This window comes from Malus domestica, chromosome 10 (genome assembly GCF_042453785.1).
Source record: "Malus domestica chromosome 10, GDT2T_hap1".
Taxonomy (NCBI): Eukaryota; Viridiplantae; Streptophyta; class Magnoliopsida; order Rosales; family Rosaceae; genus Malus; species Malus domestica.
Window position 1 is genome coordinate 41,936,433 of NC_091670.1, and position 26,259 is coordinate 41,962,691.

At 36.7% G+C, this 26,259-nt stretch overlaps 5 protein-coding genes across 5 annotated transcripts; 2 read left to right on the top strand and 3 right to left on the bottom strand.

Annotated features, from left to right (window-relative positions):
* The first annotated feature begins 4,946 nt into the window (after nt 1–4,946).
* Nucleotides 4,947–8,947, top strand: LOC103446705 (tobamovirus multiplication protein 1). The gene is made up of 11 exons (XM_008385835.4): nt 4,947–5,442; nt 5,814–5,904; nt 5,998–6,050; nt 6,304–6,396; nt 6,529–6,600; nt 7,120–7,192; nt 7,330–7,375; nt 7,475–7,538; nt 7,920–7,973; nt 8,256–8,333; nt 8,434–8,947. The coding sequence occupies exons 1-11, from the start codon at nt 5,284–5,286 to the stop codon at nt 8,524–8,526; spliced, it is 876 nt and encodes a 291-aa protein (XP_008384057.1). The 5' UTR covers nt 4,947–5,283; the 3' UTR covers nt 8,527–8,947.
* A 391-nt stretch (nt 8,948–9,338) lies between these two features.
* Nucleotides 9,339–11,588, bottom strand: LOC103422465 (derlin-2.2). The gene is made up of 6 exons (XM_008360528.4): nt 11,446–11,588; nt 10,535–10,634; nt 10,199–10,413; nt 10,017–10,100; nt 9,856–9,909; nt 9,339–9,679 (listed from the first exon to the last, which is right to left on the bottom strand). The coding sequence occupies exons 1-6, from the start codon at nt 11,542–11,544 to the stop codon at nt 9,500–9,502; spliced, it is 732 nt and encodes a 243-aa protein (XP_008358750.2). The 5' UTR covers nt 11,545–11,588; the 3' UTR covers nt 9,339–9,499.
* An 864-nt stretch (nt 11,589–12,452) lies between these two features.
* LOC103412531 (large ribosomal subunit protein eL27) lies at nt 12,453–13,010 on the top strand. The gene has a single exon (XM_008351077.4). It carries the CDS (start codon nt 12,453–12,455, stop codon nt 12,858–12,860), a length of 408 nt encoding a protein of 135 aa, XP_008349299.2. The 3' UTR covers nt 12,861–13,010.
* A 1,559-nt stretch (nt 13,011–14,569) lies between these two features.
* Nucleotides 14,570–16,387, bottom strand: LOC114819295 (uncharacterized). The gene is made up of 4 exons (XM_029087592.2): nt 16,269–16,387; nt 16,006–16,106; nt 15,693–15,828; nt 14,570–14,990 (listed from the first exon to the last, which is right to left on the bottom strand). The coding sequence occupies exons 1-4, from the start codon at nt 16,269–16,271 to the stop codon at nt 14,796–14,798; spliced, it is 435 nt and encodes a 144-aa protein (XP_028943425.1). The 5' UTR covers nt 16,272–16,387; the 3' UTR covers nt 14,570–14,795.
* Nucleotides 16,388–21,228: 4,841 nt separating this feature from the next.
* On the bottom strand, nt 21,229–24,839 carry LOC114819296 (uncharacterized). Its single transcript, XM_029087593.2, has 16 exons — nt 24,674–24,839; nt 24,481–24,551; nt 24,217–24,268; nt 23,900–23,957; nt 23,589–23,650; nt 23,428–23,498; nt 23,240–23,321; nt 23,090–23,145; nt 22,831–22,952; nt 22,607–22,722; nt 22,474–22,524; nt 22,350–22,378; nt 22,164–22,239; nt 22,035–22,087; nt 21,736–21,848; nt 21,229–21,585 (listed from the first exon to the last, which is right to left on the bottom strand). Exons 2-16 carry the CDS (start codon nt 24,516–24,518, stop codon nt 21,467–21,469), a joined length of 1,098 nt encoding a protein of 365 aa, XP_028943426.1. The 5' UTR covers nt 24,519–24,551; nt 24,674–24,839; the 3' UTR covers nt 21,229–21,466.
* Between the last annotated feature and the right edge of the window lie 1,420 nt (nt 24,840–26,259).

Genomic DNA, 26,259 nt, shown 5'->3' on the forward strand with positions numbered 1-26,259 from the left:
ACATTATTTAAAAAATTTGCAAAACCTAAGGAAATGAAGAAGAAAGAGTTCTCGTATACTACAATTATTATTTAATTAACTAGTTTTTCTTAATTATTAATTTATTAAATAATTAACTAAATTAAAAAATATGATTAAATCAAATGATGTGGTTGTTCACATTAAATACTACCTAAAGTGGTACAAAAACATGATATGAATAACATTACTCGTAAAATGGGCAATTTTTTTGCTTATGAATATTAAGTGGTTTAATCATGTTATTACTTATAGCAATACAATATTTGTTTCACGTTCAGGTTAACTCTAGTTATGTTTGTATCTTATTATTGTCGACACAAACCCGACTTACGAACGCATTTCCTTTGTTCCAACGAACTTATATAAAGTCTCGAAATTGATTAGCCATAATAATTTAGTTTGAATTTATTTTTGAAATAAAAAATTGAATTTAAGATCTCTCACTTTAAAATGAAAAAGAATATCATTTGATCGTAATACTAAACAACTTATTTTCAAAAATTAAATTTAAAATCTCTCACTTTAAAATGAAAAAGAATATCATTTGATCGTAATACTAAGCAACTTATTTGTTAACTTAATCGTGCTATATTAATTATTGACTAGCAATCAGCACACACACTCCACGTGTGCAACTAAATTTGTTTTTTATTTTACTATGACTTATTATTAATGAGTACGGATGATAACTAAAAAAAGAAAAAGACAAATAAAAAAAAAGGAAGAAAAAAAAGAGGGGAATGTATAGGGAGGAAGAAGATGAGAAAAGTGGATTTTATTTATTTATTTTTAAATTTTTAAATAAGATATGCTATATTTATATAGCTGTGATATTAGTATAAAAACAATAAAATTTGTGTTAGGTATACTTACTAAATTGTCCATATTTTTTATATTTATTTAGCTATGATGAGAGAGTTAAAATGATAATTTATTAAAATTTTAGTTGATAAATAAAATTTTATTAATATGTGATTTAGATTGTGGTATTAATAAAAGTAGGGACTCACAAGACACAAGGTGTAAGACCAATCAAAATAAAATCACAAAAAAATTAGGTCATAGTCGACATGCCCGACACCACTAGACAGTGTATATTTCTATAAATATCACATGAACACATGGGGCCTCTAAATCTAACTTTTATATAGTAGGTCTTCGGAAAGTGACAGCATTTAAATGAACAATTTACATTTTTTGTATTTGATAAAATATTGCAAGAAAAATGGCAGCCACATTTCACGTGTGTTTAGTTAAACCAAATCACATTAAGCCCTCGAGTTAGCTAAAGTGGTGATGGCTACTTGAGAAATGTTCTAGGATTAAGTTAGATTAAGGCAAGTTTAGATATGCGAGCATCATTTTTTAGAGAAGTTTTTCAGTATACTTCGTACCCAAACAACATTGTATTGTATTCAAGAATGATTGTCTATTTCGTACCCAAACAACTAGCTAGGTCTAATTCAAAGAATGAGGATCTTGGAGATCCTCATATCATGTCCGTTCATCGTACATCGTGTGATCAATTTTCTTCAAGTACTATTCATTATTAATTTTAAACAAAAATATTTAAAATGATTTTTTAGCCGCATGATGTACGATAAACGGATCGGATCGTTGAAGTTCAATGTGATGTGGGTCTCACAATTAATCCTCATTTCTTAAAAAAAAATAAGAATGTATTCCCTTAAAGACTCTGATTAACCCTAATCTCTTAAGATCTCAAGACTTTAAGCATGTGCAAAAACAAGTATGCGGCTCTAATAAAACTTACGAAAGATACTATAATTGTAAGTGGAATTTAAAGTAAGAAATATTGAGTGTCATTGACCCAACTACTAAGAAATAAGGTTAGGTGGTAGGGCGCATGTCGAAGGAGCAACATATAAGTTGGTGTGGTGGCATGATTGGTATCCAAGTATATGAGTTATATGCGTCTTATGCATGTCAAAGTCATTAAAGCAAGCCAAATATTGGCGAGGAACTTTTGAGTTTTGTCGACGTCTGCGCATCGGTTTTTCTTGTTGAAGTACCACACGTCTCAAATTCGGCACGAAGAAGAGTTATTTGACATTTTGACCGTTGATGGGTGGGACTCAAATCCACAATGTCATCTTTGACCATTGATTGATAATGTTTCGCGCGTTTATTATATAATAAAGTATATATACAAGAAAAAATAATTAGGCTACTTAGTATTACAGTTTAATAGTATCTTATTCATTTGTAAGTAAGAGATCTTATATTCGATTATCGTTAAAGGCAAATTGAACCACATTTTTACTAGCCTAATGTGAGACTTAGTCAATCCCCCACCTACAATGTAGATAATATCGTTTATTAAAAAAAATAAAAATAAACCTCAAAATTAGTCATGCATAGTAAAAACCACTCAAGCAGTTTTTCTCTTAACCATAAAGCTAGTTACACATAACAATGTTTTTATTTTTATTTTTTGTGAAGAACGGAGAATACAACCTAAAGAGCTAACACAAATTGGGTTCGAGGTACTCCAGCAACATCATTTATGATGGCTGGTTTAAACAAAATAGGAGGCTCATCAAATACAAAAAACGCTAATATATATATATATATATTAAAACTCCAATTAACCAACTAATTGGCCATAATATTTTTCTTTTATGTATATGTGTTTCAACTCACTCTGGTTAACTTAATATCATGCCTAAACAAAGGCAAGATTTGCTACGGATGTAAGTAAATTAGATTAGTTTTGTGGTGAGTTTTATGAAATTTGGAAAGAGTAACGCCCTCACGATTTTGTTTTCGGGAATTCACACGAGAACTTCTCAATAGGTCACCTATTATGAGATTGCTCTCACACGAACTCACTTAATTTTGAAGTTCTGATGGAACTCGAAGCTAGTGAGCTCCCAAAAGGCCACGTGTTAGGTAGAGATGAGAATATACATATAAGGCTTACAGGATCCACTTCCCTGGTCAATGTGGGATGTCACATTTTTTTTCAAAACATCACCTACATGTGATCCTAACATGTCTCTAATTATAAAAATTAAAAAAAAAATATTTCCACTCCCATATTCTCTATCACTCCCTTCCTCTCTCATTCTATTTCAAAAATAAAAAATAAAAAAATTTCTCACACACTTTGTGTGTGCCCATATGCTAGTAACATTTAAGCCTTTACAAAATTAGGAAATTTGGCGCAAACCACACCGCCAAACCGGCCACGCCACGTAATCCAGGCAAGAAACTTCGCGTCACCTTCATGTTAAATTAGTATTATTCAGCTGCCCAATCAACGGTTGTCTGGAATGCTAGGTGGGGGACCCCACGGCATCAGCGAATCTGGTATCGCATCTCCCCACTTTCATCACGTGGTTATCGGCCCCAGCCAGGTTTCCAAAATTTTAAACCAATTCCCAGGTTTAGGCGCCCCCTGCCAACTTCCTTTGGCGCCTAATTCGCAACTAATAATTTGACCATTTTATTGAAATTTGCCATATTATTAGTTTCTGAAAATATGAAAAATGTTTTTGAAACTAACAAAACCAAATAGATTTTTTTTTTTTTACAATGAAAAATGTTTTAGAGCATCTTGACATTAAACTCAACCGAAATGTTATTTGTTAACTGAATTTGAAGCATTTGTGATTAGAAGTCAAATTTGACCTTTTATTTTTAATGGTGATTCTCTTATTTTGGTAACATTTCAACCAATAAATACAACCATTTAAAACTCTGTATTAATAATAAAATATCATTTGACAATTCGTTTGGAGAAATAAAAAATTTGACATAAGACTTCAGATTATCACATTAGCCATCAATTAAAATTTGACAGTTATAATTTAACATTTCCTTTGACATTTGAAAATAGTCTTAGTAAACCAAATCGAACTGATCTTATTCGATTGGTTACAGTCTAGGTCATTACCAATCGAGCCAGTTTGATTAAGTGTTTAGGTCTTAAAAGAAATCAAATTAGATTAAAGGCCGATATTTTGTTTTATCGACGTTCTATTCTAATTTCTATCATCTTCATATGGAGGTTTTAATATATAATTTTGTTAGCGTAATTCGTCAATTTTATTATAAAAATCCATATGATAGCCTTCAGATAGATTAGTAATTAGAGAAAAATGGCAAACTATTTGGAACTGGTTGTATATGTTGTCTTTTCTGTTGACATGTTTTGGAAATTTGAAAAGTAGTCTAAACGAGTTATTAAGTTCTAAATTATTCTAACTTACAAGAAATGAAATGAATCAAATCTAGTTGTAAAGTGGTAGACGTATTACTCTGACCAATTGACGTAACTAACATGTGCAAAAACCATTAACTCATACGTTCATAAGCAAAGTAAAATAACTAAACTATCGTACTCCATAGAGAGAGACATTTGAACTTGTATTTGTATAAAGGGAGAATGTAAACCGTGTGAAACTTTCATAGCACCCAAATTGCCCTTTTCCCATTAAAATTAAAAAAAAAAAAGATTTACAAAAAAAGTAAATAATGTAGAGTGGTTTGTAAGTTCATATTCAAAATAAATCTTAACAAAAAACAATAATATCTAAAATTATAACAAATCAATAAAAAAAGTCAATTTCTTCACTAATACTTAATTAACCGATCTAATCTACATCTCCGTCCAATTCACTTGATTTGCAACAAAGAAAATCAAGCAAGAGACAAGTAAGCGTCCGCCAAAAAATAGAAAAGAAAGTGTAACACTCTCTTTTTTATCTTTTACCTACTCTCGATAATATAATTTATCCAATTCGCTAACGCCAAAAATTAAAAGGAGCTAATAAGTAAAAATGAGTTAAGTAAACGATACCCGACAACAAAAATGGAAATTACAAAAAAAGCGCAGAAAGAGGGAGAGAGGGGATCAAAGGGGCGGTTATACTAATAATAGAAAGAAAGAGGATAAGAGGCGGTTAAACTTAATGAGAGAGAGAGAGAGAGAGAGAGAGAGAGAGAAACTTTACAACCGCACCACTCCCAGTGTAAGTCGTCAGCGTAGAAGCTTAGGTGAGAGGCACCAAAATCCCCAAAGAGCCCTCGCCCTTTCCGTCTCTCTTGGACCGTCTGGTGGGGGCAGTACTGGTAGACTACCCCTGCCTCCAGCTTCCTCTCTCTCACCACTCTGTCTCTCTCTCTCTCTCTCGGAGCTGAGCCGTGCAGTTTGACGAGTTGGGTCTCTTCTGCTCTCCGCTTCTCAAGCGTTTTGACCTTGGCTCGCTCGCTGAGCTTCTCGCGCTCCGCCGCGAAATGACGAGAATGCCACTGCCATTATTGAGCTCTGCGCCCATGGAGGTCGTCTCCATGTTCTTCGGCTGGTGGGACGAGATCAACGAGTCCTCCCGGTGGCAGGACGGCATCTTCTACGCTCTCAGCGCCGCCTACGCCCTCGTCTCCTCCGTCGCTCTGGTCTCTCGCTCTCTCTAACTTCATATATTTAGTGCATATGATTCGATTTCATGCTTCTTATTTGGTTAATTAGTAGCTGATTTTCCATGAATTCGAGTAATGTTTCAAGATCGGAGCTCTCAGTAAACTGAAATTTATATAATTATCCTAAAAATTACATCAAACAGTTGTTGATTACAACCACTTTTTTATTTTGTATTATATTGGTAGTTCAAATTTTGGATAAATCGATTGCGAAAACTGTCGCTGTTGATGTACGAAAGTAGCAGGATCCGTTCACTTCACAAGTTACTAAAATTCCACCTGTTTTCATATAGAAAGTTGTGAAATGGTGCTAGCTAAGTTGAGTGGTTGTGTTTGTGATTGCACAGATTCAACTAATAAGGATTGAATTGAGAGTGCCAGAATACGGGTGGACGACGCAGAAGGTTTTTCATCTTATGAACTTCATCGTTAACGGAGGTGATTCCCGGTGACTTACTGCCATTCAGAGTCTCTTTTTAGTATTTTGCCCCTTGATTGTGAGTTTGAAATGTTTTGGTGTTGATATTGCAGTACGAGCAGTTGTTTTCGGATTTCACGGCCAAGTGTTTAGTTTGCACCCCAAGGTTAGTCTTGTGTAGCTTCAATTAGTTCACATCTTAAACCTACCCTTGTATGATACTTGACACTTGTAGTAGCTTTTGAAATGTATAATTGTAAAACGTACGAACTTACATCTTGTTCACTGCCCGTTTTACTTGTGGGGTGGTTGCGGTTTAAGGGATATTAAGGCTGGTTTATGGAAAAGACTGTAATACAAAATGAAAGGAACATCCTCGGGGCTGTATACTAAAATTGGGCAGCTGCATCTTGAACCAGGTACTAATATTGGTCTTGTTGGATCTTCCTGGACTGCTATTTTTCTCTACGTACACGCTTCTTGTCCTATTTTGGGCGGAGATATATCACCAGGTAAGTGCATATTTTTGCTGAAGTAGTGGTTCAAACCAGACTTCAATTCTACTGGGATGTACAAATTTTGAATGCCGTTGTTTCTTTCAACGAATTAAGATTTCTGACTTCTTTCTTACTATCAATGAACAGGCGAGAAGTTTACCAACAGATAAGCTGAGGATTGTTTATATATCGGTCAATGCTGTTATGTACTTTATACAGGTGCACTCCATTTTCCCTTTCTTAGCATGCTTCATTCATCACGTGGTTTCTCTAGATAACATAACTTGTATTGTGTAGCTAATTTTTCTTTGTCTACATGGCCATCGATAGCTTTAGGTAATTTTTTTGTTTATAAAACCTTGCCATTACTGGGAGTATTACTTATGTAAGCAGCTGGCTCACCTTCCAGTCATTCATTCTGTGCTAATCTTCTTGATCTTAGGTTTCTTGGAACTGTAAAATTATTAGCTTCATCCCGCATGTTTTTTCTCAAGAAGGTTGGTGGGAAAAGTTATACAACTGTTAAAAGAGTATGGTTGACCCTCCTAGGTTGTTTCTTTTTCACCCATTTTGTAGCTAACTTACATAGAAAAAAGATAAAACTTTTATAGTTTTCCTGTTTAATACACAATTGTTGTGTGTTTCTAACGTGGATTGGCACATGTTTGTTCATATTTAACTTCTTGTACTAGACACAGATTTTAGCTTACCTCATGAATAGTGTGGTTTTGTCTTCAGGTTTGCATCTGGGTATACCTCTGGATAGACGACAACAGTATTGTGGAGTTCATTGGAAAGATATTTGTTGCAGGTAAGGCCTGTTTCGAGTCATGCTATAGGTTTCACAAGGATCCAATTATTGAAAATGACTTGTTCGGGCATGTATACTGGTCCATGCTTCTCTTGTTTAATAATAATACTCATTATATGGTGCCTACTTTGTTCCAGCCATGTCATTTGTGGCTGCACTAGGCTTCTTGATATACGGAGGAAGGTTAGTGTTCTGTAAAGTATATGGAGCTTTGTCTATTCTGTGTTTGTGCTACTGCCTGTGCATGTCTAATGGGTGGATTATTATCAACAATTTGTTCAGGTTATTTTTCATGTTGAGGCGCTTCCCCATTGAATCCAAAGGGAGAAGGAAGAAACTTCATGAGGTTTGTGTCTTGCGTATGCATTTCGTCATCAGATTAGAAGACCTTATTGCTAGACTGATGGCGTAGGATCTTCTTGGCTAGATTTATTCGTTTCTTTATTGTGAAATTTTGTTTATCAAAGTTTACTCTTCAGAATACAATTATATATGTGCATGCTTAAGGCAGTATAATAAACCTTATTCAGTTAAAACACACGTACAAAGCATTTAAATGGGAGGATTTTGTACTATCATGAAGCAATTCCATCATAAATTCTCTTTTTGCGAGTTGTGAGTTTCATGTGGATCAAGTTTCTGGGTTCTGAAAGCAAGAGAAAACATGGGCGAACAAGTTGTTCGGTTAAAACTAGTTATATTGACTAACAAGTTGTTGACATTGCAGGTTGGCTCCGTTACAGGCATATGTTTCACCTGCTTTCTCATAAGATGCTTGGTGGTAAGGTTCAAACCATTCTAATGCAGTAGTGATTTGAAGAACCCTTATCTTGCATTCTTATAGAAGAACAGTTAACATTCCAGTTGAAGAAAGTTATCTTTGTGCCTGTCTTACACACCTTACTTCCAAAATAAGATGTACATAAATTAAACGAAAACCCAAAAGAGCAATAATATTTCTTCATTAGTTGCACTACTTTCTTGATTTGCTTTATGAGGTCTTGCTTTTATCCGCATATATTCAGTTTGCTCGGAGTTTCATTAACTCGATTGAAAAATGTAGGTTGTCATATCAGCTTTCGATACAGACTTGTCACTTGATGTTTTGGATCACCCGGTTTTGAATGTTATCTACTACATGGTAATCTACTAAGCTTGTCTATTTCTAAGGATAATTTTCCATTCTTGTTCTTCAAGTCTTTTACTTTTCCCCTTTAAAATTCGAAATCTGTCCTCTGCAGCTGGTTGAGATCCTGCCTTCAGCACTAGTCCTTTACATCTTGCGCAAATTGCCCCCCAAGAGAGTATCGGCTCAGTATCATCCGATCCGTTAGTATGATCCATTTTTATTCTTTATGTTAATTTTGCCCCCCTAGGATTATTCTTTACGGATAGGGAGTTTGGTGCAAATGAAACTGATCGACAAGACGAAAAGCGAGAGAAAAAAGTCCAGATGTAGAATTCTGGCGTGGCTCATGCTGCCGGCATTTTTTTAAGATGCATGTATATTACACAGCTCTGTAGAGCTAGCCAAGGGAAGATGGTTGAATCAATTCCACGGTTATTTTGACAGTTACGGTTCATTCGATCGACGTTGTTGCGACGAAAGGAAATGTTCGTGTAATTTTACTGTTGCAGGTGTTGTTTCTATTTGTTCTGAGTTCCACATCATGGTTATGTTGAAGCTGAAGCGATTTGTTCTCTTTTCCCTCAGTAGACAATTGATGTGAAATAATGTAAGCAGATCATTTTTAATTTTTTCATGCTTTAGTTTTAAGCCTATGTTTGCGAAAAGTGTTTTCTGTCAAATAAAAATGCTTACGGGTCGGCATTTTGACAGAGTTGAAGTGTTTATGGATAGGAAAAGTGCTTTGTGGAAAAGCAATCACACTGAGCACTTCCAAGTGCTTTTTTTCGAAGCACTTAGGACTTTTTAACAAGAATTTCGACCTGCTTATAGCTACCCTAAAAGACGTCTCAGCGAGTAAAACAGAAAAATTGAGGCAGAGAAAAGACGCACATTACGAGCTTTCAACTGTAACAAAATGCGCAAGAAAGAACAAGTGTGGTGCTATCCACACTCCCTATTAATTTCTGTCATTTGATTTTTTTTAATTCATTCAATCTGACGGCGGAAAAAAAGGTGTGGGGAAGGAAAAAAGGGGTGTGTAGCACCACTCAAAAACAATACATATCATATCAGTGGAGATCTTTCTATATATTACAAAGCCGAAAATCCATACTAAATGCCAGATAAATATACCAAAAGCTATAACCCTCATCAACCTGGCTTTCCTCGAGATCTGATTAATCTTGGTGAAGTTCCTCCACGGGTGGTGGTGCAAATCTCACATTCGGTCGTGCCACCATAACAGGGTCATCGGCAAATAGTGCTTTGATAAGTGAAGGGGTTCTCAAGGGCCGGCGACCTGTCATTCGTGGGTAAACATCTTCTAGAAAGTAATAGGCATGACCGGCAATCATTCCCTGATTAAACAAAAAGAAAAAGGATTAGCACATGAAAACCTCGAAACCTTAAAGCATCGTGCAGATTCATGAACGATTTATGTGTGAATTAACAGTAACACAACCGATTTTGAAACTACCAGTATACTAAATTGATATATCAATAACAGTGCAGAGTCCTAGAAAAGATAACGCACCAAAAGATCCACCCAAGGGCTAGCTCCGACAAAGACGGAGAATGTCAGAAGAACCTGGCGGAAAAACAAAAGAATTGTTTCAGGATAACTCGTGTAAGATTAATTCCAAAGAGATATACGTTCAACAACAGAAATCAAGAAAACAATTCAAGATTACTGACCCAAGGTAGGTAAGCTGCTGTGAAGGTAAAGAGGCCCAAGAAGCTCATATGAATGAAAGGATTTTGCTTGCTCCACACATAGACCTGTAAAACAGGATGCATAAGAGTCCTCTAAAAACAATACGAACATACCAAACTTTGGAACAAATCCATTGAAACTCAACAAAGAAAATGTATCGAACCATCATGAACGTTAGTGAGTTGCTGAGGAATATAATCTTTGCAAACGACGCAGACAAATGAGGTATCATCCCTCCAACCAGAACTATCCCAGTCAACATAGTGGCACCAAATAAGAGCATATAAAAGAAATCCGCAGTCCGTCCTCGAAAAGAGTTCTCTTCAAGAAGCTTGCAGTACCGAGCAAGAAAGAACATGTGGAACATGAAATCCAAGTCTGGCAATGCCAAATATAAAACCATTTCAAGAAAAAAAAAAAAAAAACCAGTTACAACTAACCGACATGAATTTCGCTCCCAACAAATGAAAGTATTTTAAAAGTAGATAGTAGCAATTACCCATTTTCCGGAAGTAAAGGAAATTAGTAACGAGGCGCCAGAATTGATACTGTTTGACCACTAGATTAGGGTTCAAGTACAGATTGTGAGGAGAAATTATCTGCGAAAGTTCACCGTTAAACGACGAAAACAATCAGTAAACAAAGAGAACGAAGTAACTACAAGAACTACCTAAAACCTTCCAAACTTCCAACAAATCCTATGAAGCATGAAAATTTCAACACAGAATCCACTAATTGTAAGATTTTATAGGGTGAGTGTAATCAAACCTTAGTGTATTTATATATATGCCGACATCAAGATAAGAGATTATATGGCCATATAGATAAATGGAGGGATTGAAGGTTGTATTGTATCAAACACCAGAGAAGAGAAGGCTAAACCTAATATCCATGCATGTCTTCGACAGCAAGTATGTTTTCTTTATTCATTTTAAGGTTTACTGGGGTTGTATATTATTTTATGTGGGTTGTAGTTCAATGGCTTAACTGATTCTCTATTGGCCGTGAAGTATGAGATAAGTTAACACTAATAACTACTAAATCCAGAACAAATTAGAGAAAAATAAAATAAAATTAATGCTAAAATTTAATCCCAGCTGCTAGAATTTAACCCAGCTGCCAGATTTTAAGCTCCATTAAAGTACAAGATAACAGTAATAAACAATTAAACATATTTACATAAAAGCACAAATTTCGAAAATGATCATTCCCAAACAAATGTATACAAAAGCCATAACATTCAGCTGCCCAAGTAAAAATCAAAGCTAGAACAAACAAATTTCTAAAGTTCAGTCAAAACCCAATTGAAATTAGACAAAATCAGATAAACCCATTTGCACAGAGCTAATAGGGACGATTCTAGAGCGAGAAAGATTGAAAATTTTCGATGAGAGAGAGAGAGAGGCATACGTCGAGGGTGCAACCGATGTTGGTGAGAACAGCTGCGGTGAGGTACGAGCGGGTGATGACGGGCATCTGCTTGTACCATTCTTCGACTGCCTGAGCCATGATTATGCAATCAATTTACAGCTCGAAGCAAAATCCGACCAAATTTTTTCAGGGTTTGGAAATTTTGCAGAAAAAAATAGATGAGATTTTTGAGATGCGAGGGATTCAAAAGGAAGAGAGGAGACGATAGTCACGAGAGACGGGTATTGCTCTTGTGTGTCAAACCTGTACTGGGATGACAAATCAAGAGCCAATCAGAGAGCAAGTGACTGTCACGGACCAACCATCTTGTTCCTCTCGTGTTGGACACGTAGACGTTGATCGCTACTGTTTTGTGACTATTGAGTTTTTGGGCTCTCAGGCCCATGGGCTGCATACATTGGAATCATCTGTGTTTTAGTTGGATTTTTATTTTGTCAATATTTAGTTTGGGTTCTGACTTTTAAGATCATCTCCAACTCTTGGACTAAAATCTAAAATTATTAGCCTACAAAATTTAGGTTTTAGCCCACAAATAATTTTTCTGCTCCAACTTTTCTGCCTAAATTTTTTAGCCTGAGATTATTAAATAATAAATTTAGGCTAATTTTTTCTTTTAAAGTAATTTAAAAAAAAATTATGTATACTATCATAATTTAATTTTATAAACATTTTAACCTAAAAATATTTAAATTTCAATAAATATTGAAAAATTACTAAATTAATTTTTTTAATTATTTTAACTGTTAGATTTAAATTTGGACCATTGGATTTATTTTACCCGATTAAGCACAAGATTGGAAAAAAATAGTAACTCGGCCCAGTCCAAGCCCAATACAAAATCTCAATAGTTCAGGCCATATCTAAAAAACCTAGGGTTTCAGTGAGCCGCCGTTACTATAAATATCTCTCCTAGGGTTTTTCCTCCCCACCCTTTGCCGAAACCGATCAACAGAGAGAGAGTGAGAGAGAAGAGAGAGAAACCAGCCATGGTGAAGTTTCTGAAGCCAAACAAGGCGGTGATCAACCTCCAGGGCCGCTACGCTGGGCGCAAGGCCGTCATCGTGCGCGCCTTCGACGATGGCACCCGCGACCGTCCCTATGGCCACTGTTTGGTTGCGGGGATTAAGAAGTACCCAGGCAAGGTCATCCGCAAGGACTCCGCCAAGAAGACGGCGAAGAAATCCAGAGTGAAGGCCTTCATCAAGCTCGTGAACTACCAGCACCTGATGCCCACGCGCTACACCCTGGATGTGGATCTCAAGGACGTCGTCAACGTCGAGTGCTTGCAGACGAAGGACAAGAAGGTCACTGCATTGAAGGAGGTCAAGAAGCGGTTCGAGGAGCGGTTCAAGACCGGGAAGAACAGGTGGTTCTTCACCAAGCTCAGGTTTTGAGGACCTTTCCCTACGGCGCCGCATCGTAAATGGGTCTGTCTGATTTTGGGTTTATGTTTTTTCGAGTTTCATTGAATTTTGAAATGAAATGAGACGGTTTTATGGATTTAGTGGACTAATGTTTAGCTAAAATGATTAGATTTTGTATTATTTTGGGTATTTATGGATTTTGCTTTATTTTATATCAACATTGTTCTTCTGTGTTGTTTGACATGAGTCTTTCCTGCAGTTACTTTACGCTTATCATTCGTGTATTTATTCTGTTTCAATTTGGATAATTAGGAATCGGGTTTCTAGAGTTGTAGGCTATTGAGCAGCTGTGATGCGTGTAATGTTTCGATTCAAGTTCGATTCAGCGGATTAATATTCTGCTTATTGTTCACTGATGCATTTTTGTTTAATGGAATTGTCCAAGTGTCGTGCATTTGGATTTTCCAGTGTTTAGGTTCGATCGTGAACAAATTGTCTGTTGTGAGGCATCTTGTTTGTCAACTTTAGTGCTAGTTAATAGAAATAGTATGATGTGTTGAATTTTCAATTGATAGACTTTGTTTATCTTTCTGTATGATGTGTTGAATTGAATCTTCAACTGATGTCTGGTGATTGTAAGTTTTGCAGATTGCTGCTTTTGTAAAACGCTTTATCGCTCTTTGTTTAGGGATTTTTGTTGTCTGTGGTCTCTATGTTGACTGTCGAGTTTCTTGGTTTAGTGGTAGATGCCCTAATCATCTCATGTCAAAATGTTTAGATTTGTGATTTAACAGTCGTGAATAGAAGTTGTTGCTCGTTTTTGGATGTTACTTATAATTACGTGGTTCTTGTGTTGCGTTGATCATGAAAACATCTGATTTTAAACTGGTGCTAGCATTTGATGGATTCGTTTGCTGTCGTGAAATTTTGGTTGAAAACATTTCCATGCCATTCTTTTCTGGATGATTTTAATGTGTGGTCAAATTTAAGAACAGTACTTTTTGTTCATAGACTTATTCTGTTGGGTTTAAATCTATTTCCTCTCTGCTTGAGGTCCTTGACTTCTGTCAAAAACTTGCCTATCTCAGTTCCATGAAACAGCTACCCTTGTTTCATGTAACTGGTTTTTGACATTTGGTGCAGAGTAAATTGTAGCAATGGTTAACCAACTTTAATCAAATTGGAGCAGTGGTTCCTTAACTAAAAATTCATTACTATTGGTCTTTCAACTCATCAAAATTTATAGTTACGGTTATTTTCGTCACCTTAATTAGAATTTTGTCAAAATAAGTTATATTGGAAAGACCATTGCTACAATTGGTTTAAAGTTGAGGGATCATTGCTTCAATTAGGTTAAAGTTGGTTAAAGTTGATGAATCATTTCTCCAGTTGAATTAAAGTTGAGAGACCAATGGTAATGGATTTTTAGTTTAGGGATCATAACTGCACGTTTTGATGAGTTGAGGAATCAATAGTAATAGATTTTTAATTGGCCATCGATTATGTTAAAGTTAAGGGACTATTGCTACAATTTACTCTCAGTCTTGGAAGTAAACTATTGGAATGCTACACGGGTGGTGATTTCACGCCTGGTTTCCCCTTCTGCACCCGTCTCCTTGTTCGTAACCCTCGAGTATCCTTTGATTCTTTTGGTGATTCATTCAATTCAAGAGCTGTAAAAATAAGAGTGCAGAGAAGGTCAGTGTGCGGAAATCACTTTTGTTGTAACGGAACTCTACAAATTTAAATAGGAATCTTAGTTGGTATCATCTGCTTTTATTCATTAAATACATGATATATCTTCAGACATTGCTTAAGAGAAACAACAAAGGCACAACCCTTGTCTGCAAATTCCCCTCCTATATGCAAAACAAGCTTCAAAGGGATAAAAATCCATCTCTCTCAAGTTATTCACCAAAACACTTCCGCGTATGAGCTTTTCGAGTTGCCTGACCGAAGTCCCCGCTACTCTATGCCACTACCGGCCTTGGTGCTTTGCCACTCCACCGCCACCACCAGAACCAGAGAAGCCTTTTCTACCAGTTGAAGGACCAACAGCCCCAGTCGGATATTACTCAGTTTAGTATTTACTAGCAAAAATGGCCGCGCGTTGCTGGACTTGAATGCACCAGCTTTAACCACATGAATAAGACATTTAACCTAAAAAAAAAAAATTCAACACAATCATGAACAAACAAAAGGGATAGATGAGTGAAAGGTGTCGGTAAGATGAGCGAAAGATTTCGGTAAGATGAGCAGTTCGGTTTTTATATACATTCAACCGAACTGATTACAAAAGATACAATTGCAAAAAAAATACTCTGTTTCCTAAGATACAGAAGCAACATGCATTTAACACTTATATTGCCCTTCAAGTTAAGATAGCAAAATATATGTCCTGCCAGACACGTGTTTTAACAGCTAAACAAAAAAGCAAAAAAAGTGTGTTGATCTTGTTTCAGCAGCTAATCTTTCAAGCAATAATGTATGGATTAATGTGAAATATATGAGTTCCTATTTGGTTTTTATTGACTGATGCTTCAACATCATCCACCTAATTCATATCACATCCATAGATACCTGAGAACGCTTATTCCTACCACCATTGCGTTGTTACTTTAAATGTATTAAACCTTAAAGACACGTCCCAATATAAACATAAATTAAATATAACTAAAAAAATACAAATAAAACAAACAATAATCAGCAAACAAAAACCCTAAAACATTTAGATTTTTCAGATGAAACCCAATTTCCACACAATAAATTCAAAAAAATCCTATCAAAGAAAATCAAATGCTAAATCCAAAACCTACATTCTCATCAGGAAAAAAAAAGGAAAAAAAAAAAAAACATGAATACCTGAGAAAGTGTGGAGCCAATGAGCTGGAGGCGGTGGCGGTAGATGTCGCGTGAGTCGTACTCAACTGCAATGAGCTGACTCAGAGCAGATTTGTATGGGTTTTTGGCGGCGGTCCACCACGGGCTCTCGTACAAACTGGAAAGAAGATCAAATGAATACCAAAGCAGTGTAATGTTGTAATTATGTAAACACCAATTAATTAATTAGATACCTTTTGTTACAGACCAGAAGTTAAATCCAATAGATACATACATACATATGCAGTTACAGTAATGTTGTCATTATGTAAACACCAATTAACGAATTAGATACCTTCTGCAATTTGAGAAGCAAGAGTTGGCACATAGACTCCAGCATAAGACTCCCGAAATATACAACGGGTTTGGTTGAAACTCTGGGAATTGCTGAAACCACTGTGGTTAGATAAACAACACAGAATTCTTAGCAACAATATAGAAGAAGAAAACGAAACGAAAAAGAAAACATATAACAGCAAAAATACACAACATTGCTTTTTATACATCAATTACTTAGACATTAGTCTCCTTTATAATCAATAAGCATATGATCCGTACCATCACAACCTGAACCGTTCGAACCGGAGGGGATGAATCGGCTAAAGAGCTTTCGCCTTCGGAGAGCTCGAACCAGAGGTTGTGGACGTTCTTAGATCCCCAACACAAAACCCCATGAACCGTCTTTTATTCTCGTGACTTGCACATTTTATCTTCTTTGCGGCCACAACAAGTTTTATACAGTCCTTTTTATCGTCCGATGCTCGTAATATATATATATATATTTTTTTTAATCTAGAAGTTTGGGAGTAGATGTCGCACTTGGTGCGATGGCAAGTACCTTCGCCCATGAGCGGTAGGTTTCGGGTTCGAGACTTGGGAGTAGCCTCTCCATAAAATGGGGGTAAGGCTAGCCGACATTCAACTCTCCCAGACCTTGCGTAAAGCGAGAACCTTGTGCACTGGGTACGACCTTTTTTTTAGAAGTTTGGGAGTATTGCTATTTAATAATCAAAGGGTTCATGAACTTGAACTGGCTACGAAGTTTGGTTGGTATTTGAGGGAAGTTCGACTTTGGTTCTTATAGTTTCAATTGTTACAATTGAATGACGTAGATTTTCAGAAATTTTCAAACATAATTAATACTTAAATATGATTTTTCCCTTAAATTTGGAATACTTTCTCGTTGAAAACTAATTATTATTATAATTCACTTAATTAAGTTGTCGTCATTGAATTGTAAGTAATAGTAAACTAAATGTGTCAAATCATGACAATTGAAACTACAATAATCAATAGGTAACTATTTTTCTAGTAGTTAGACTATTCTTCTCCGATTTACCGCATTTTGAATTCAAGCACCCTAAGTAGTAATAAATCATTTGTAATAAAAACCACGATAAAACCAATAAACTCATTAAACATCACTTAAAATGGCAAGAAATTAAAGAGGAATACATAAAATAGTTTAAAACATTTGTACAATATTGTGAGAACTCAAATCAAGTACAATCCACCAATGCTTGGAATACAAAAAAAAATAGAATCGCCACAACTAAATTTTATTATCTAATTAATCTTATTTTAATTTGCCATGTTTAAACTAAAACTAAGCAGCCCTTGCAAGAACTTCAAGCCTTTCTGGCACATCAGCTGGCTCAATGAAGAAAGCCCTCCTCAGAGATCTCGGCACCGTACTGTCAACACTCCGTCTTCATATCCGGCTGAAATCCGTTCGATATCGACCCGGCCCGGAAGCCGGAACTTCCTCATGAAGGTCCTGCTGCTAGGCTGATCCGTGGACTCCTCCTCGATCCTATTATGAGGTACACTGAGTCCTCCACTTCTACTTTTATGTCCTTGTATAAACTACATCTCAAAGCCGTTGAAATAACAAAGTGTATCGCTCTAGATACGAGGATGATGTGTTGTATGATTTTGTTAAATTCCCCCTTATACAAAGGAAAGGGAGGAAAGAAAATTTATTGTTGTTTGGTGATTGTTTAGTTAGTTTTCATTGGTGGATATTGAAGTTTAGTTGGTATATGTATTGAAGTTTGGTTGTTTGTATATTGAAGTTTGGTTGGTACGTGTATCAAAGTTTGGTTGTATATTAAATTTTGGTTGATGTGTGTATTGAAGTTTGGTTGATGTGATTTGTTCGGTTTTTTAAATTTTGTCCTAATTTAGATTTATTTAAATTAAAACATTCACAAAATTAAATTAAGATAACCTAACTCAAAGTATTAAAAAAGAATTCTTACCAAAAAATAAATAAATTAACACAACCTTATGTTTATTTTTGTCTTAAGTCCGTTGTCTTTTTTTCTTATCTACAACCTAATAACTGTGTGTCTTTTTTCTTCGCTACAACTTGATAATATAATTCAACTAGGAAAATTACCTAATTATGTTTGTATGTAATATTTCATACGTTTTGTATTACCAAAATTACCTTCAAATCAATTTTATTTGTTGGCTTCCTAAGATCAAATCACCATGAAAAAGATCATCTACTCGACATGAACTCACCAAACCCACAGTAGTAGTCAAATGGGACTTGAATCCATGACTGGTCAAAGAATAAATTGATGGGAAGGGATCCTCTCCGGATCCCTTCCACCAATCTGAACCCTTCCACCAATCTGAACCCTTCAAATTTGATTCAACGACTAAAAATAGAAGACCCCTTTAAAATTTATAATAACTTTAGCCGTTTGATCAAATTTTAAGGACTCGGATTGGTGGAAGTAATCCATTTCCATAAATTGATATCAAATTCAACATTTACAATATTTGAACCTAAAATCCTAAACACCAACCCTAAACCATAAGAGCATCTCCAAGATCACCACCTTCAAAACACATTACGCTCCACCAACCCTAAACCATATGATAATTTGACGTGCACATTTTTTTATTTAATTTAATATTACGTAAAATATTTTTATGATGCTCCACCAACCCTAAACCATATGATAATTTGACGTGCACCTTTTTTTATTTAATTTAATATTACGTTTTCGTAAAATATTTTTATGAACATTAAGAAAAAGAATTCTAATTCCGACACGAATTTTTTTTTTCTTAAAAAATAAACGTAAATAGAATGGCATCATTAACGACTTATGTCATCATTAATAATTTCCGATCGAGATAAGATTTCAACTTTTTGCAACTGTTGGATTGATTTTCTTATCTTAATCTCATCTGTCGGATTGTTATCTCTCTTTTTTCACTATAAAAGTGAGGTCTCTATATTTTTCACCTCCATCATTTTTTAATACATTCTTCAAACTACCCTTCAAATAGCCAAACTGCAATGCTATAACATGATAGCTCATCTTCCGTTGACGAAGCTATGATGGTTAAGACGCCGATTGCGATAAGAAAATCATAGGCAAATTGGATATCATTTTTGGAATTAAGAGTTTTTGGGATTTGAATAAGTAATACTTTAACTGATTATTTGGATCCACACCAATTCATCTGCTATTTCTTCAACAGATTTTAGTTAAATATATGTGGTTTTTGCTTGCTCTTTTCAAACTTATCACGAAGCTTGTTAAATAGATTTTATTCATGTATAAAAACCACATATATTGAACTAAAATCTATTCAAGAAATAGCAAATGAATTTGTGTGGATCCAAATAGTCAGTTAAAGTATTACTTAACCAAATCCCAAAAACTCTTAATTCCAAAAATGATATCTAATTTGCCTACGATTTTCTCATCGTTGTCCTAACCATCATAGCTTGGTTGTCATCAACGGAGCTATCATGCTACAGTTTGGCTATTTGAAGGGTAGTTTGAAGGATGTATTAAAAAAAAAATGGATGCGAAAGATATAGAGACCTCACTTTTATAGTTAAAAAATAAATAAATAAATAGATAACAATTTGACAGATGAGATTAAAATAAGAAAATCAATTCAACAGTTGTAATCGGTACAGAGGAAGAGGGAAGAGATAAGGATGAAACCTAAACCCTTTCGAGGGCTTCACGACGTGTCTGCAAATTTTCAAAAAGCAACACGACACCGATAAAAAAAACAAAGTCGCAAAATTAGGGTTGTGGTAAATTGAAGAATTGATTGGTTTGGTTGAGAAACAATAGCAATTAATCAGGTCTGCGGTTTGTGTTGATGTGAGAGAGGGTGGAGATAAATGAGAGAATTATTTTGGTTTCTAGGGAGAGGCTTCTAATTTTCTTGAGAGACATCTCTCATCTTTTAGAGAGACGAGAGAGAGACCTAGGGTTTCTCAATTTACTCAGAAATGAGAGAAGGGCATTCAGATATAAGAGTAGCCTTTCGACTCTAGGGAGCTCATTTTCCTGATGCACGACACGTGTGAGCATCCTAAGCTTCTGTGCTATCCGAGGAGTAACGGTCTGAATTAGAGAGAGGGTTTGGGCTCTGGGCTTGAGGTCATAATAGCTGAAATGAGAGTGGGTGTAACTATTAGGGTTTTTCAAATGTCAAATGATGCTGCTACACTAACGTATACTGTGGTTGTTGCAAATGACACAAGTGTGGCCTTGTACGTGTTGGTTAGCGCGCCTTCATTAGTTTTCAGGTCACGAGTTCAATTTTTCACGGCGACTGTTTTGTGTTTCTTTTTCATTCTTTTTTCCGAGTATATTTTTCTTGCGTGTCATCGTGCAATACTACTCATTATGATTTTATAGCATGTATGCTTAATGTGTTTTAAAATTTTAGACTTGTTGGATACTTTTTTTGCATTTTATCATTCTTTTATTATCTCTTATCCATGAATTTTATACAAAGTATAATTTTTTTGTAAGTGTCAATATGCATTTATTTACAAGATATACAAGAAATTTACCTAAATCCGCCTAGACCTGCCTAGCCGCCCGACTAGCGCCTAACGTTTTTTTAGAAACTTGGATTAAACAAACACACATCACCAGATAAAATGCTTGGACTCCAAGTTCCACTCTCCTTGTAAGTTCCACTCTCCTTGTATTTCTCCATGTTTCACATTCCATGGGTTTTTTTTTGGTTGAAGTCTTGAAGATAATAAAGACTTGGACATGCCACTAGAATGGTTGTTGATATTGGCACTGTAAACCTTTCATCAAGAAAGTGAAATATATGTAAAGAGTACATAATGAGAATTTTGAGTGTCAACAATAACGCCCTTTTGAGAATTACGAAAAACTAATACACTCCCGAACCAACGTCAACATGTTAAAGATTTTCCTAAGTGGACGAAAAGGGGTCACCTGGGTACGGATTGAATTGAGGAAGTGGTAGTAAATGGCAAATTTTTTATAATAGCACCCTTTACACACTATTTTCATATTACACTATGTCCAACATTTTATGAAGTGTCCGCATTAAACGAATCTCATCACCGATGGCCGATGGCCGATGCCACCGCCCTCATCTCCTCTCCTTTCCACCAAGAACAACCTTTCGAGCCTTTAGTTTGCTAAGGAACGTGAGTTCCATCCATCCCTGCCAGATATACGACTCTATCCAAACACCACTAAAGTTTTTGCAAAATCCGAACACTGATCGAACCCAGTACAATCAAGTTCTAGCTAATAAAAAAAGTTTCGGGCATTGCATTGAAAGTCCAATGCGATGCCCTTGATCTGAAGAGCAAGTTTTTTTTTTTTGTTTGAAGTCTTAAAACCATATCATATCTAAGCAGAGTCAATAGTAGTGTTAAAACAATTCAACGATCCACGCCATTCATCTCAACATAATATCTAAGCAGCCCAGAGTCATCAGACCACTGACCCAGAGATCTTCAATGCGTCCAGCCTCTCTCTTGTTCCACAGTAGGTCATGCGAAGAAATCCGTCTTCATCCCTGTTTTTCTCATCAATCGCAGACATCAAGGTTCCTGTAACAACATTGGAGGAATTACTGAGAGGTATTAAATCCACCACTAATTTGGGCACAAGACGGATATTATCAAGTGGCACATTAATTTGGGCACAAGACGGATATTATCAAGTGGCATAAAACAAAAATGAGTTGAAGCTCTCCTCACCATTGGGATGTTCAGTGTTCTTGAAATAGACAAACAAAGGATCTTTAGATGCAACCTTTGTCTGAAGATACCCAACAAACTCCTCAAGAGTGACATCACCGTGGACTTGGTATCTGCAGTCAAAAAACACAGGAGACACAATAAAACTACATGAGAACCCCTTCTTATAAGACCAACTCTTATATATCTCCCTTCTTTTTTCATTCGATTTCGTTAACATATGAAATACCAAGAGCATGCACGAAAACGGGGGCAATACAAACCATGATAACCAAGGCAAAAAGGAACCGGAAACTAACTTCTTTGCATCAAGTTCAGGAAGGCCACTGCTTCCATCCTTCTCCACAATCACCTGCAGGGATGCTCGTATTAGAACATGGTATAGCCCCGTCTTAATAAGCATAACTGATGTGCAGTGAAATTCTCACCGGTACATGAGACGGATACCACTGCCTCATTTTCTTAGCATCTGAAATACGCCGTTCCAGCACCTCCAAAGTACCCCTGAACATTTGTCAAAAACATTGATGATAAATCAGCAATCCCATTCCACTGTAGCAAATACGAATCAAGAGAGGAGAACTAAAGCGCAAGGGAGGGACTGGGCAACTAACTTTGTAAAATCATTGAAAATTCCAAGCTTCTCCGCGATCACGTGCATAGAGGCTCAAATTAGAACAGAGTGTATCCACTGAAAGTGTGGGGCGTAAACTTACTTAATTCAGCTTAAATTCTTACCTCATCAAATGAGCGTTTTAAAGCATTCCTACCGTCTAACTCTTTAATCCTCTGCAAGAAGGCTCAAATTACAACAGGGAATATCCACTGAATGACTAGGAAGTACATGTGTCTGATTCACTGAAATTCTTACTGGTATATCACCGGATCGAAAGACTACTCCTTCCTTTTTCCAATCTGCACTGTAGGTCACGCGAAGAAATCCATCATCGTCCTTGTTTTTCTCATCGATAGCAGACATCAAGGCTCCTGTAACAACATTGGAAGAATTAGAGTCATGCAACCGTAGACAATCTGGGATCAAGATGGATATTATCAGGCTGACCTAAAACAAGAATGAATTGCAGCACCGCTCACCAGTTTCGGGGACTGTGTTCTTGAAATAGACATAGATAGGCCATTCTGGTTCAAAGTCAGAAAGAAATGACCGAATGCAATCAGCAAATTCTGGGAGAGTCATATCAGGTTCGAGTAGGAAGCTGCAGTCCAATGCAGGGGACAGGCAACAGAACCATGTGAGAAGTGAGAACCCTAAGGCAAGCTAGGGAGGCATCCTATTCCATTGTAGCAATATATATCAAAGACGACCAAAGCAAAAAGTAAAGGGAAAACGAACTGGGTCACATTAGTAATGTCAGGAATGTCACTGCTTGGATCCTTCTGCACAATCACCTGTAAGGAGGATGAAATTAGAACCTGGTATTATGCCTCCGCTGAATGCGTGCATTGGAGGAAGTGAACAGATATGATGGGGTAGAATTCTTACTGGTGTACAAAGTGGATGAGCGTCCCTCAATTTCCAAGCATCTAAAGTACGCGGTTTGTTTGCCTCCAAAAACCTCCTGTACCTGTATCAGAAGCGCATAGATGAAAAAGGAAGAGACATCCAATCCTATTGCAGCAACGCAAAATAAAGATAACTAAAAGCAAAAAGGGGGACAAGAACAAACTCACTCCGCCTCATTGTAGTGTTGAGGATACCGACGACATTTCTCTGCGAAAGATTCCTCGTCCGCAAGGGCAGCCTTGTCAGAAATCACAATTAGTGCATATAGGGAGGTCAAGCCAGAGAACGGGCATTGGTAAAAACATATTTGGTTCGGCTAAATCCTTACCACCGTAGACTTGTAGATTGAAGAATTCCAAGGGTCTAAAAACACAAGGGGCCTTGAGCATGCTGAAAATATCAGACAAAGAAACATCACACGGTTGGAATTTGCGTTTGCAGGAAAAAATGAAAAGAAAAGAAAAATCCGGCCTTGGACAAACAAAGTCCATGTCGTGGAACCCCTCAAACATCATATACTACAGAGCACCACAGAAGTATAGAAGATAAAAATTCCCACCAGACAGATAGATCATAGAGGCATAAAATGTATAGAAGATAAAAGAAATAAAAGCAAAACAAATACAGCAACAAACCCACCCCTAGGAGGACTAAATCCTTGCTTCCTGAAGCTTTCTTCGAGGACTTCACGACTTGTCTGCAAATTTTCAAAAAGCAACACAACACCGATCAAGAACAAAGTCGCAAAATTAGGGTTGTGGTAAATTGAAGAATTGATTGGTTTGGTTGAGAAACAAAAACAATTAATCAAAATATTCAAGGCGAACAATCATTTGAATGTCTAATCAATAATATCATCGGTATATAAATTCTCAAAAAGCAACACAACACCGATCAAGAACAAAGTCGCAAAATTAGGGTTTTGGTACATTGAAGAATTGATTTAACGGACGCACCTGTATTGCCTTGCCGTCCCAGCTTCTTTTCTTCATGTCGAATTTTGTATATCTGCGCGCGTTTCTTCGGTAAAAACCAAGTAAAAAAAAAAAACACCAATCCTCTCTTTTCCTATTGGAATGAGGATTCTCTTCGAATCTTTTTTGTGAGGATCCTGACGTTGGAATTTTTTTTTATTGTTATCGGAACATAAATGCAATACCACTTGTTTTTATATAAGTAGTGAAAAATAGAGGATTTTTCCGTCAAACTGACAAACAAACCGTGTGATATAGCGGATGTGGTCCATCAGCCGGTCCATAGTCTGACAAGTCTCCCGGTGGATTTCATGCTTCTGTCCTCAATAGCCAACCACGAAAATGACTTTGAATTTTAGTTGCAGCAGAAAGCTGATAGAGGAGAACGACAGACAGAAAAATTCTTCCACGCAAGCTGAATTTTAACTGCTGCTCTTACTTGAAGATCACGCTCAACACTTTCTTGGCAGAGATTGCAAGATTTATCCACAATAGCAACCCCATGAATGTATCTCAACCTTACAAGCCACCCACGAATATATCTTTGGACAACAATGGCAGCTTTGACTAGATCAGGAGCAGATATATCATGAGTTACAATACTTCCTCCCTCATAATTGCTTTTTCAGTATTTTCTGCCCTTACTTGAAGATCACGCACAACATTTTCTTGGCACAGATTGCAAGATTTATCTACAAGAGCAACCCCATGAATGTATCTCAACCTTGCAAGCCACCCACGAATATATCTTTGCACAACCATATAAAGGGATCCCGTGCTATTCAAAGGACAACCATTGCAGACGACTGGGAGTAGTGAAGAAGCACCTGCAACAAACCAATGCCAATGCCATTAACATTTGTAAGTATAGGTTTCTATCCAAAAATAGGGCGTGCAATATATGTAAACAAAATGGGTAAGAACCAGTTGGGGAAGGTTGTAGTAATATACCTAAGAGTCTATGAGGAATAGCACTTTTGATTGTTGTTGTAGCCCGTCTTTGACACGATAAGCAACTTCTGATCAACCACCCACGGCAGTATCTCTGAAATTTGTAAGCACACTACTGAGACATGATACTTACACAGTATAAAATAAAAGCGGAGAAAATAATAGGCACCCATCTGGATTATTTAGATCCAACTGATCTGTGAAACAGAAAAGAACGATTAAAGGCCAATTTCTCTTGCAACTCTAGATCATGTAAAGATAATACCAACAGGTAGCTGCAAATTTCCCTAAATAAAGCAGTTTATTTACAGTAAGAAATTAAAAGATGCAGACCATAAACCAAATCAATAAAATAAAATCTAATTAGAACAGTTGTTAACACAAAAAAAAAAAAGCTACAATTAACAACCCAAAATATTTCATAAACTTTCATAACGTTTCTTGCCATGAAAGAAACAAAGATTCAGAGGACTGGACCTTGTGTACAGCGACATCGGCCGGCCACGACGAGTCGCAATCCCTCTTCCGCGTGTGTTGCGTTACAATGCGATCTCCATCCACGGACAAACTGCAGCCGCAGAAGGTAGGGTTTTGGAAGAGGAACTTGAGCCAGACGGAGAGAGATTTGAGCGAACGCCCTTCCTTGATTTGGGCCTTGCGAGACCACTGCGAGTGCTCGAGCTTGAAAACGTTGAGTTCCCGGGCCACCGCCTTTGTGCGGCCATAGTTCGACGGAGCGAGAGACGGCCGGCGGTGAAATGACGAAGAACTTCCGGGGTAATGCTTCGAGCTCAAGAAATCGGGGCAAGTGGAATAGAAATCCGAGATGCGCGATGGGCGTTTTGGGGTTTCGACCTCGGAAATGTCTTTCAAGAGAGTGGACAAGTTTCTGTACGGCGACGGAGACGGCGGTGGTTCTTGGCCTTCCATTGAGGGTTTCGGGAGTTTTTTGGGAAAAACCCGTTTTGGGGTTTTGAACTCGGAAATGTCTTTCAAGAGAGTGGACGAGTTTCTGTACGGCGACGGAGACGGCTGCGTACACGGCGACGGAGACGGTGGTGGTTCTTGGCCTTC